General features: G+C 42.5%; 1 protein-coding gene across 2 annotated transcripts in view; it reads left to right on the top strand.

Moving 5' to 3' along the window:
* The window catches only part of LATS2 (large tumor suppressor kinase 2), a 49022-nt gene extending 45109 nt beyond the window's left edge, over positions 1-3913 (top strand). The window contains exons 7-8 of one of the 2 annotated variants that reach the window (XM_021539969.3): positions 138-244; positions 972-1737. In XM_021539969.3, the coding sequence (XP_021395644.1) occupies positions 138-244; positions 972-1466 (602 nt within the window). In that variant the 3' untranslated portion in view covers positions 1467-1737. Of the gene's footprint in view, positions 1-137; positions 245-971; positions 1738-3728 lie in introns of those variants that run through there. The other variant, XM_085580578.1, reaches the window with a different exon arrangement.
* Positions 3914-13515: the final 9602 nt, after the last annotated feature.

The following is a 13515-nucleotide window of genomic DNA, read 5'->3' on the forward strand; positions in this document are numbered from 1 at the left end:
TCAGCAAGCAGAAGTCACAGACCTTTTGTCTGAGAAAAGGCAGAAGTTTGTGCTGTATGTTTTAATACTTAATTGCAAGTAGCTCTGTACACATTCTCCTTGGCTAGTGGAGGTCAGCCTTTTGACTTGCCTTTCAGGATACACTCAGCTCTGTGACTGGTGGAGTGTTGGTGTGATCCTCTTTGAGATGTTAGTGGGACAGCCTCCTTTCCTGGCTCCTACACCCACAGAAACCCAGCTGAAGGTAAGTTGAAGCAAAGTTCCAGTCTGTGGTAGCAAAATTTTAACCCTTCCCTTCCCACATTTACTCCTGTTTTTTTTTGCTAGAGAAAGGAGTAATGGTTAAAAAAGCCTGATTTTAAATAGTTCTGTGCAAGCACACATCCTTTGCCAGTAAATGAAGACACTGAATATCAGTCTAGAGCTGACTTGTCCAACTGCAGAGATAGATATTAGTTTTACGAGTCTTCTCAGCAGAATTGTGATTTCTCAAGCACAAGTTCATCCATTTAATTGCTTATGGTGCCTATTAGTACCTAATATGCCAGTGACAATTGTGGTTGGCAATATAAGTGTTTCAAAGTTGAGCAGTTCATTTTAGAGGGAATCTGTCTTGTTTACAGAGAGACAGTTATTACTTGTTTCCTAGTTTACATTTTGGAGACAAAGAGAAGTAATTCCTTTGTGTAAACTGAGTATATTCTCAAATCTGATTATGGGAACATTCAGGAAGGAATTTGCCCTTTTAAAAAATGGAATTGTCCCTTTTGTCTGCTAGCCAACAATGTTTTTCTGGTTCATTAGAGTACTTACTAACAGGAAACGCAATCTAGTAATTGGGTTCTTGAAGCTGTGAACTATGCAGACTGTGAGATGACTTGTTATATGTGCGCTCCTGTACAGTCCATGTTGGCCATTGGAAGAGTTCTGTTTCCAGATCAGAAGTTCCTTAATACCTTTGTTACCTGCAGGTGATAAATTGGGAAAGCACACTGCACATTCCCTCACAGATCAAGCTGAGCCCTGAGGCAACTGATCTGATCACAAAGCTCTGCTGTGCTGCCGAGGACAGGCTTGGAAGGAATGGAGCAGATGATATTAAAGCCCATTCTTTCTTTCACTCTATGGACTTCTCTACCGATATCCGTAGGCAGCGAGCTCCCTATGTTCCAAAGATCAGCCATCCAATGGACACTTCAAATTTTGATCCAGTTGAAGAAGAAAGTTCTTGGAGTGATGCTAGTGGTGACAGCACCAGGACCTGGGATCCACTAGCCTCTTCCAACAGCAAACACACAGAACATGCTTTTTATGAGTTTACTTTCCGAAGATTCTTTGATGACAACGGGTATCCATTCAGGTATCCCAAGCCTTCAGGAATGGAAGTTTGCCAGTCTGAGAAGTCTGATGTAGAAGACAAAGGTGTGGTAGATCAGACTGGAGCTTGTCAGCCTGTATATGTGTAAATTATTGTATAGAGTACTCAGATAAGACTAATCTCAAATCCAATAGGACCTTTAACTGATCCTTTAGGAGCTGATCCTGCAGCACTTGTGTACCTTCAGCTGAGGCTGGAGACATCCTGGGGAGTAAAAGAAGCTTGCAGGGCCAGGTCCTAAAGATGGCACTCTTGAAAGTTCAGGTCAGTTCTACTGTAAATAACTTTGCTGATAATTACACTTGAAAACCTGGTCTTCACCAAAATCTGCAAGACCAGCAGTCTGTCATTTCTGGCCTATTTTTATTTGAGGTCAGCATCCCCCTTACTCAGATTAACACTTACAGACTTCTGCAACTGTCAGCGTTGTTTTTTAAATGAATAAAGAGCACTTATATTTTGTTTATAGCAGGGTTTTTTTCCTACTAAATTATAGGGATTAACTTTGACAAATCATGCTGCTGTTCTTCTTTTCTACATTTTATTTTATCCATAGCACTTACTTCACATTTAGGAAGATGCATAAAGCTGAAGAACATGTGATGAAAGGTCTCTGTGCAATAATGTAAGAAAGAAAAAAAAGAAGAAAAATGAAAAAAAGGAAACTGCTCTCTAATTTTCTAAATTTACTGATGCCATTGCATTCACACCGTGATTTTTGTTTATTATATGTATTTTCCACATTTCAAAATTGTGACATAACCTTAAAGCTGCTTTATTTCCTTCTGCTTATTGGAGTGTAATAGAAAGTGTGAGTAAGTGGCAACTTGGGTGTGATTTCATTGTCTAGTGTGTGAATAATGTTGCATGAGCAGTGGTTTTCTATTTGAAATGGCCTTTTCTTGCCATTCACAGGCAGGTCCTGTGGATTCATTTTTCTAAGGGTCTAAAATTAGACCATTTTAAACCGTGTGTTGATAATGTATTGTGTGGATGGTTTCCTCTTATGATTGTATCCAATATAAATTTTGTAAAACAGATTGCAAAGGTTAAACCTGAGTAGTCATGTTGTGGTCTGATGTAATAGATGGTTTTAGCAAGCACATGTCACGGGTACACACAATTCCCCACTGAGGATCAGCAGCCAGAGCATTACAATGGAGTAGATTTGTGGGGAGAGCCTGAATGGGGCTGGCTCAGGCCAGGAGCAGCACAGAGGCTGTGGCTCAGGCCAGGAGCAGCACAGAGGCTGTGGCTCCAGCTGGCAGAGGCAGCACAGCATCCAGACTGGAGCATCTCCCAGCGCGGGGCTCCCGTACCACGCCAAGGCCCCGGGTACAGCAAGGCTGAGGCTGGGTGCCTGTAGCTCCACACAGACACCTATGGGACCTGGAGGTACGTGGCTTTCCAGACATCAGACCCCACATGTGTATCCATTTAGGATCCTAGTGTTTTAGGCACTGACATTGAAAAATGTTGGCATTGTTGGTAGGTCATTCTGTCCCGTTGTCCAGAGGTTAAAATGTTGCTGTGATGGAGCACAATAGGCCTTCATTTCTGTCAAATTATAGGCATACTTTGAAATATCAGTTTTTAACTATGTTTAAATATGCATTTTTCTTGTATGTATAAGTGAGAATTATTCAAGATGATATCAGAATACTAAAGATAATTAAGCCATACATATTTGCATATATATTATATATAACTAAATAAGTAAACACACGCAAAAATCCGTAATTCAGATTAGTGTAACAGTCCTATTTAAAGTGATTGACCTAATAACATTTGATGAAAACACTCCTTTAATATGTTTTTACTTTATTTTATTTTTAAATTTGGAGCTTCATTATTTTTTCCGTATATTATTCCACATATTATTCCTTAATGTTTTAGCATATCCTATCCTATCCATTGTTTAGATATCTAAGCAACAACATATGAATTCATCAGCCTAAACTAAACAAAAATGATTGTGTATTTGTTTACATTTGTATGAAAGGAATGTTCTGAGGTATGACGTGCTTGTGCTGTGACAGTTCATGTAAGATTCAGTATTACTGCTTTTTTATATAGTAATGCCATTTTTTTTGTTATTTACATCTATCTGACATTCTTTCATGTGGTAGGTTCTTTCTCAGGAACTCAATTTAACTGTTATTTATTGATATATCATTGCCTTTGAAAGCTTCTACTGGCAGAATTTATTAAAAATCTGAATCAAAATCTACAATGTGTTATGTGTTATTGAATCCTCCGTTAAGGCAGAAGTTTTAGTGGGTTTCTTTTTGTATTGTTATTGATGGGGTTGAGCTACAAATATAAGATCCAAATTTCATCTCTCCTGCAGCATTTGATGCAGAATCTCGGAGTACCTTTAGACTGTTTCTTCTGTCCTCACGGCCCTTAAGAATAAGGAGCAGGATTCCGGGTAAAACTTGGAGTGAGCAGGTCAGTGGATGGAATAGATAAGGAATGGAATAGATAAAACTGAACACAGTCACTTTCTGTGCAGTGGTGGTGCTGCCAGGGCAGCCACAACGCTGGCTTGCCCTCTCTGGCATTTGCCTCTGATTCATTCCTAAAATGTAAATAATTCACCTGCACATACAGAATCTCTGCAACTAAGCAAAACAAGAGAAACCAGCCCAGAAGGAAACAGGTGTTTCCACCATTACTGATGTACAATCTGTGCTGCAGGGAGCAGAAGCCAACTCTCCTTTCACCTAAAGAATCAATTTAAAAAACCAATCTTTCAAGTTTATCAGGCACTGTCTTTAGAAGCCTCTTGTCCTTTGCAGACATTTCAGAGGTAAACAGAAACTTGGGAGTAAATTTTATAAAATTTGGACAAGTAAACCTTGTGCCACATCCTGAGGCTGGCTCTAATTCTTGTTTCTGCAGAACTTCCTGCAAAATCAAGGATATTCTTTTCAAAGGTTATAAAAATTCAGGGTTAGTATTAAAATTCCCCTTCCTCAAAAACAACAAAGCAAACAAAAAAAGATCCCAGATAACTTCATAAAAAGCCATAATACAGCAGGGCTACCAGGAACAGAAAGGAGTCTCTACAAACCTTTTATACCTGTCTGTACTCTTCAGCAGGGCCAGATTTGTTGAGCAGCAGCAGCAATTCTTGAGAAGCAAATTATTCCTAGTTGGATGCAAAAGAACTGGCAGTGGAAGTTATAACCAGGTGCCTAGTTTGAGCAACATGAAAGCTAAATGAGGGAGAGAAGCATTTGACTTTTAAATGGAAATGGAAGAATGAGGCTATGCAGGAAGCAGACTATAGCCTGAAACTGGATGGAAAATTGGTCTCACGAGCACAAGAAAATTCTTTTCCCTGTAATTTTTGAGGTATGAAATAACTGCCTTAAAAGCTTTCCTAGAGAAACTGCAACGAGAAGAGGAATTTAGAACATATAATTTGGTACTATCCCAAAATGCAGAAACATTGGCAGAAAACTGCAACTGTTACTAAATTTACAATTGGAATTAAAAATAATAAATCTTTCCTACAGGAAATAATCTTAAGAATAGATAATGTAGAAATAGCAGCCATTAAAACACACATGCACACCCCAAAAAAGAAGTGTAAAAATGTTTTTCCTGGCAGAGAAATCTGCTGCAGCTAAGAACATGGAAACTGTGCCTACTTCATGTTTCTGTTCTGAGCAGTGAATGAACAGTGGGCAGCTTTTTTGTAAAAACAGAGTCCTGGGTTCCATCTTACCAAAACAAACTGAGGCTCTTGTCCATAAAGCTGGGGTCACCTTCTGCAAATGCAACAGTAGCTCCAGGCCTTGCAGAAGAAGCTGGAGCCTGGTGACATGGACAACAGAATTTTGAACTGAGTGACGGATGCACTGACTTGCAGCCCTCATGTTTTTGAAAGTCCCTTTATTTCAGTGCTGTGAGATGAAAAATACCTGTGACAGCATCTATTATGTGTGAAGAAAATGGGGCTTCATGAAGCAGGCCTTGAGTGATCTCAAATGTTTCTCAAACTTCATTGGAGCTCAAAAGATAAAAGCACACCCCATCTCATCCCCATGACCCAGGAAAGCCCCAGGTACATAGCTGTTGTAAGAAATGGGGAATTGAATGCAAGAGGTACACATGGGCTGGGGGAGATAGCTGATCTGCTTAGGCTGTGAGTGGCAGCCAGGGAAAAGACTTTAAAGATGGTCCAGCCTTGCTGCAGCGTGCAGGGGTTATCCTGTGGGGATGCACGTGTTGGGGACCTCCTGTTGGTCTTGCCCTTGCTGGGAGCACACAGCAGCCTTCCCAGGGAGTCCTGCTGGAGAGAAGGGAGCCTGCACGTGTCCTCACAGCGAGCCAGGCCTGCAGCTTTGGGTGCTGCTGTACAGGGAAGGGAGGCTGCATTGCTGCCCTCCTCCCACACACATCGCCTGGGTCCCTGGGCTGCTTTAGAGCAAAGCACAGCAGCTCACCCCAAGGCTGCTGGTTTGCCCAGCCAAGGGCCACAAAGTGTAGCCACAGATGGAAAGCTTTTCCCCTAAACTCCTGGCTGTTCCTATGAAGGCCACATCAACTGTCCCATAAATATGCTTGTCATAAGTTACAGTGTTTTTCTTTTTCTTCCTGCTTTTATGCTGTTGGGCAGCAATAGGTGAGGTTTTTCCCTTTCTTTTTTCAGGGCAAAGCTGGCTGCATAATTCTGCTCCTTTCCAAAGGGAGCTCTGATAGCTTTCTGTGGCCAGAGGGGAAACTGAACTAGAAAGGAGAAGGATCTGCAGGACACTCAGTAACATGGCAAAATATCTTTAGTAATGCAAAGTCTGAAAATGAAGTCACTGCTCCTGAGGGCAGCCTCTCCTCAGCTTCTCATGGTGGCCTCATGCTCTGATAAGTTACTGTGTCTTCTTGACAACTGCTTTCCATAGCATTGGTCATTCTTGGCCTCAATAGCAGCAGTAAGCTCAGCTCAGCAACTGCCTGTGGCTTTTGCTGGTCTGATGCCAATTTCAAAGCAGTTAATTTCACTAAAAGAGACCTGATCATGCTCAATCATGCAGCCAGTAAAAAGGAAAGGAGGGAACACACATTTACCTTTATGTGTCTAACTTTGCTACTGAGACCTTGGCACAAGGAGAAAAGTGTGCATTGGCACATTCTTATGAAAGGCTCAGTTGTCCAATACTTCACAGGTATATTTTCCAGCTATTTATATGTTTGGGTTTGCCTCAACATTGAAGTATGGGTAAGAGGTTTTTTGGTTTGGTTTTCTAGGCATGAAATCGAACAGGTAAAGAAGTCAAAATTCAGCTTCAAAAGCACCTGTGTAGAGTGTGGTTTACCCTGTTGTTATGACAGAACTCAATAAAAGGAAGGGTATTTTAATAGGAGGCACTCACCTGAGTGGAAACCAGGAAGACTGCAGATACCCAAGCTGACCAGGGACTGGCAGGAAGAGCAGTGAGTATCAAGGCTGGCTTTACAGCTGGATCTGCTTTGGCTGGGACCAGGGATGAACAGACAAGAGAAGCGCAGAAATGCCACAGTTGGCAGAGACTTCTGGAGAGCTGCTGTCCAACCTCTGACTTGCTGTGGGCTGCAACCCACACTGGGACTGGCCAGCCAGGCTTTTGTCCAGGAAAAGCTTCCAAAGGTGGCACATCCTCCCCCAGAACGAGGGTCTGAGTGGAACAGAAGATGGCTGTCACCAACAGTATGTGCTGGTCTCCAAGCCCCTGACAGCCTGACTGTGGGGATTCTGTGGTTATTCTTGGCATCGTGGCCCTTGCACAGAAGCCTCATATCACCATTGAGTGCACCACAGTGCAGGAATGCATGGTCAGACAGTGCCCAGCCAAAAGATTCTGAAAGAAAGTACGACTAAAGGGCAGCATGAAGGATTCTGCAGCTGTTGAGGTGTTGGGGCACAGACCTGATATTCCCCAGCCTTTGCCCACCACTGAGCAGAGCTATGCACAGCCAGAACACAACTCTCACCTAAAAAGAGCCCATTTCAGAAAATGTGCACCCACACAGCCATAAGTGAATGAGGTGACTGCCACAGATCAGGCGCCTTTTCACAGGCAGAAATGCTAGATAAATGGCAGAGCACTGATAGGAATGATGATGATCTGCTGCAAATCTGGTGGGACACCCATGGCATGTCACTAAGAGGAGTATTAATGCCTTTTCTGTATCCATCTTCTCAATGTGTGCACAATGTGCAGCCTTGTCCCTGCTGCACAGAGGGACTGTAACATGTCAACTGCCAACATGTCAATGCTCTGCCCCCCAAATGATTAATTCTGGAACAATTATCTAAATAAAAGCATCTCCCAGAAGGAAATTGTCTTTCCATTCCCAGGGATTGGCTGGGGACAGGCTGTTTCCCTCGGGGAACTGTATTTGTAATGCTTGAGACCAAATTCCTGGGCAGAAGGAGGTGAATTCAAATCCATAGTGGGTTTTCTTCCCCCGAAGAAAATACTTCACATAGGAAAATATTGGTTTGACAAAATGGAAATATTTTGGGAGAGCTTACTAGTGCATTTACAATCATATATCTAGAACATGGTAAAAATACTTTTTTTCCAAAGAAATACCAAAAAAATGTAGTAAAAAGGCAAAGGGCTTATATTTTATATTTAACACACTATATTCAGAATTGCAAACATTAAAACGAACTGCTGTGACTATGTCATTTTTACGTTTCCAGAACAGATTTTGGAAATACAATTTCTTGGAAATTTCCAACTGTTCATTCCAATTTATGCCTGAAGGATTGTTTTAACATTCAATTTCTCACATAGCAGGACCTGCCAACTTAAACTAGCTCTAAAAATAACAAAGGAGGTCAAACAAATCCAACTTACATCTGAAATTAAAATGAACTTAATTGACAGTCTCATCTCACATGTAGCTCTGATGTTATCAATTTTCTTGTCCTCTTCTGAACAGTGCCATTGGTGGAGGGTGTCACATGCTGGGGACAGACCAGGAGCATAGAGAGCAGCACCCTCAGCCTGAGTGGGGGGCTGGCCCAGCTGCTGGGCCATTCCTGTGGCCGAGCTGACAACTGCATTGTGAAATGCCAGGGCAGGACAAGCAAAGGTTATTTACCCTGGCCTGTTGCTGAGGCACTGACACTGCTGCACACACCGTTTCCTTTAGTTTGTTGAAATGTCATGGTTTGCCAATTTGGAAGTATTCTTTTCTACTGTGGTTAAGTCAGGGTAATAGTGGTGGCTGGAATTGGTGTCCCAAGCAGCTGCATGTTTGCAGCAATGCAGGAATGTCCTGTTCATGCTGTTTTCAAAATGAACCATAGCCCAGATGTATTTGGCAGCTTTCCCAGTGGAAGGTAAAGAGTAGGGTAGATGACAAGGTGTATTGATGTGAAAGCATTTCAGGGCTGGCAGGTTTAAAGCCTTTAACCCATGGCCCAGAGCAAACGAACAGGAGTGAGTGTGGTGCAAGGGCAGGAATTTTTACACCTGCTGTGGCAGAAGCAGAGCAGTGAGTAGTCACCACTCCTAAAGCCAAGTGGTACCCTGGTGTTTGTGCCCATCCTAGTGGCACTAGTGGACTAATGTCTCATCCCCTAGGGATGTTCTGTCCCCACTAATTGGGACAGCCTGACACAGGGCCAGTGAGTAGCAAAGCAGCGTGGATTGTCATGGCCTAGGGAGATTTGTCATCTTGCTGCTGCAGGACACATCTGAGGGACATGGAGTCACCCAGGGTGATAGCCAAGCCTATGTCTTTACTGTCACAGCTAAGCATGGAACATCAGGTGTCTCACAGGTACCAGGCTAAGAGTGGCATGTGATGCCCCCAGGAGACAAATATTCTGGGGTGCCTCCATATTTCATGTCCCCATAACTGGTGCTGTTTGATGGAGGGGCCTCCTGGTGTTCTTTGACTGAACTCAAATTCCACATAGCAATCAAGACCAACCTCTGCCTTATGTAGCTTCCTAGCCAAAGCCAATTCCATATTCCTAGAAGCCTTGCACTTGGCCTTGGTAGTTAATACAGTCACAACCTTGAAGCCTGTAACTCAAAGTCACAGCAAAATGAAGAACCTTGAGCAGGTTGGAGGCAACTGGAGGCAGCCTGCTGAGCACCTCTCTCTGCAGTGATTTACACTTGTGTTTGGTTTCTGTTAAATCCAGCCCGCTTCAAGATCTCCTTCACAGGGTGGAGAGAAACCTGGTGGCAAGCTGCAAAAATTCTAATTGCTTGGTGTGGCAAGCAGTTAGCTTGGAGGGTTTTATAACAGCTGGCTCAAGAATCAGCTGATTTAATACATGGTTTTGCCAAAGCAGAGTAAATTGCTTCCAGCACATTCCTGCTTTGGTTCCTGTAAGGCACCTTGAGATGACCTTATGCTGCCTGCTCTGAGTTCATCATGGGAGGCTGAACCTGCAGAGCCACTCCCTCGGGACTTGGATGCCACTTCCTCTGGGCCAAGGATGGCAAGGGGCTTCTGGAGGTTCCCCAGCCAGAAGGTGGGAGCCTCAGCCGCAGGAAAAAAAAACCAAAAAAACTATAAATAAGGTAGAAAGCAGTTTATCTGGAAGAAAAACTCTTTTCTAAGGGCTGAGTAGCAGTAGGGAAAATCTTGAACCATGAAGCATTGCTGTAAGTAGCAAGAAGAAGAAAACTGTGATCAGTGGATTTAGGAGTCACTTTGTGGTAAGGACAAGTCGTGGTGTGACGCAGACAGCAACTGGACAACACCAGCGACAGCAACTGGAGCTCAAGGTGGAGAGAGGAAACTTTCTGAAACAGATTGCAGGGTGTTTCTGGTTCTGTCTGCTCTTTTCTAATACATTGAAATTCACTTTGCAGCTCAATTATTGTTTTATATTAAATTATTAACATCCTCACTCTTACAGAAAACATTCTCATCCCTTTATTATGAATTTAAATGTTACTTTGCATTTTCTGAGTGTCAACATGGATAATCAGGCTTGACTTCCTTTTGAGAAATATCAATAAAATAACCGTTTCTGCTGTCAGGCTCTGGCACAATTCCCAGTCATTAAGCTACTTGAAACAACATTTGTCATTGCTAAAAATCATTTCTGAAAATAATATGAACTGTGCCATAGAAGTTTAACTGCTGCCCTCTTTTGGGTAGCCTAATTATTGCTCATCTCTGTCGGGATGCTCTACCACTAACAGCCATGGAATTAACTCGGTGTTGGGAGCACAGTGGTGAAATGGCTCTCTACACAGCATAATATCCTTGATTACCCAAATTCCACATGCTGTTTGTACTTTACAATCAACAGTGGCTTGCCTGTGAAGGATTTATGCAATCAGTGGTGGTTTCTTTGTCTGTCTGTTCTTCTACAGTTCCTGCGGGCACTGAACAACTCTGTGCTGCAGGACACTGTGGATCACAAAATCAGATTGCAGGCTGAGTTTTAAATGAGTTGTAATTGCTTGCGGTATACCAGGGAGAATAGTGTAGATTTATCCAGTCTCCGTAGCCTGATTTTCAGATGGTTTCTCTTGTGCTGGGAAGCCCAGAGTTAATAGGTACTTATATTAACATGAACATATTGTGCTTCTATTAAGATTATTTCCCCTTGTGTCTGTATTTATTTTTAAAGTGACTAACAGAAGTTAAGTGGTCACAAGGGGGATAACCAGAATCTGTTAGAGAAGATACTGGTAAATGTCCCAAGACTAAAGCAGGAGAAATGTAGAGGCAGGAAAGGATGTTTGAAGCTCACAGAAAAGACATTAAAGAACACTTGTGCCTTTGCAAATCAGCTTCTAGTTTATTTTTATGTCCTGGGATATGAGTCAAAGGTGAAACATTTCCCTTTAAGTCCCTGCACAGGCAGCTACAGCTGATCACTGAGAAGAAGCAAAAGATGACCAGCATGGAATCAGTGGAGATTTTGGGGGGAAATACCTGTGCCTGGGTGGCACGCTTTCCTTCCTCTGACACTCTTCCTTTCAGTGGACAGAAAGTGAAACTAGGGAGACTCAGGTTCAGAAAATGTGTTGTTCTGTGATCCCTCCAGCCTGCTCTTGCCTTTGGCTTCACTTGTAGTGACAAAGCTAAGCAGAGGGGATGCACAGGCTTGTCACTAGGATTATCTTCCCTTCTCTCTTCCTAGCTGACTCTTGAGCAGTGGCTTGAAAGATGGATGTATCACATCCATCTATGGAAGAAGCTGAAAGAGAATTCCTAAAAGCATTTGATTACAAGCAATTTGATTTCTTAGTTGCTTCTCCTTCATGTAGTCATCTCTGGCAACTCTCTGGTTGCTGCACAGCTTTCACAAACTGCCCCCCCACCCCCATCCCAAGCATATCCCATGGAGTCTCTGAATTCAAGGTGCAAAGACATTCAAACACTGAACTTTTCTCCACTCCTTACAGGTTGCTGAGGATCCTTCTTCAAGCTGATTCCAGGTTGGTACAAGTTTCTCACTGTAGACAAGGGAGTGCTTACCTGACCAGGACAGACTATTTTGTTAAACATGTTCTGGTATCTCTAAGGAAAAGGGTGGCTAATTGTGGCTCACTGGGGTACTGGAATATGGTATAGGGTGAAGTTCCTGCTTCAGAATGGGATTTTTCAATTTCTTTATTCCATATCTGAAGGTAGATGCTACTGTATAACTTGTATAATTTTATATGAGTTTTCTGCAAGAGATTTTTTTGTAAGTGCATATATTCATCTTTTAAAGGACTACCTTGCTAACTGAAGACAGTTGGTCCCTCTCTAGCTTGATATTGCTATTTATACAAAATAAAACATCTTTAACATGTGAAATCAAGAGAGCCAGCTCTCTGATGAATTGGACTGTCACAGGAGAGGTAAAAGAAACTTTCGGCTCCAGGAGATCTGAGGTCCAAGATCCTGAGCCCCTCTCCTACCTCCAGCCACGAGGTCACTGACTACGCTCAAGCGAAAGCAGCCTCCTATGTGTGCGCAGGTGAGAAAGCTGGGATTTGGGTGTCTCTTGCCCACAAACAGATGCAGAGCTCTGGTCAGAGGTGCCAAATGAGGTGACATAGGTGTTGGGTTTTTTCTCTAGGCCAAAACTAATTGTTTCTGGTGGTTCTTTCAACAAAGGGTTGCATTTATTATAAGCTTCTAATAAGATATCCAGCTCACCCTAAGAATTATTTATGGGACCTGGCTGTGCACTTTGAGGTGACACCACAAGTTCAGTCACTGATGTCCCTATTGTTAATCTACTCTTGGTGATTTTTAAGGCTGAGGTCTGGATGTCCTCAGCATCTGCTGATGCTAATGAGAGCTGAGAGCACCCCATGAACTCACTAGATTAAGTGCTAACCTTAATAACTGCTGATCTAAATGTTCCCACTCTAGCAGCCAAGGACAGGAAAAATGTTCTGGAAATTTAATTTTATCTCTCAGCATGAGTGTCCTGCATGGAGCTTATCCCTGCTGCTGGACTGTCTTCTCACAGAATGTCTCAGACACCACCTTTGAGGGACCTGCTGATTCTGTGTTGAAATCTCATTCTAAATGTGATCTCTTTAGGAGTTATTTCACATATAGTTATTCACATAACTACAACCAAGTTAACTGCACAAATATTTATGTTCATGGTGTCTATGCCCTCATGAACTGAACAGAGAGGAGGACTCATTGTTTAGTAACTGTGGAACACAAGGGTAATCACAACCCACAGGCTTGCCACATTGGAAAACCATTTTGTGGAGTAAAATGCAGTGATAATAGTAATCCCCAGATGCTGTAGGAGATGGAAGCCAAGGCTGTGGTTTGTCAAAGGCCATCTTGTGGTAAGGCACTCATTTTGTCATTTTAAAACAGTCCATCAGGAGATGCCCTTAGATTAAAAGACATAAATTGAGCCACCCCCAATCTTTCTGCAATACTGATAGTATTTTGGAGACCCAAAAGTGAAGATGACATTTTCCTGTAGGCACATACTGGGCAAGGGCTTGACAACAAGGATGAGCACCAGTCTGACCCCAGCCACAGGATGAGCTGGGCTGCAAAGTAAAACAGATTTTTTTACTTTGAACTAGATTTTAGAAACTTCTCTCATTTTAAATTTAATTGCCTGGCAGTTTTAAAAATGGTGTCCAAGAATGATTTTTAAAATAAATGCCATAGTTATGCCAACTCCACAG

This window comes from Lonchura striata, chromosome 1, assembly GCF_050655825.1.
Source record: "Lonchura striata isolate lonStrDom1 chromosome 1, ASM5065582v1, whole genome shotgun sequence".
In the NCBI taxonomy this organism is placed as follows: domain Eukaryota; kingdom Metazoa; phylum Chordata; class Aves; order Passeriformes; family Estrildidae; genus Lonchura; species Lonchura striata.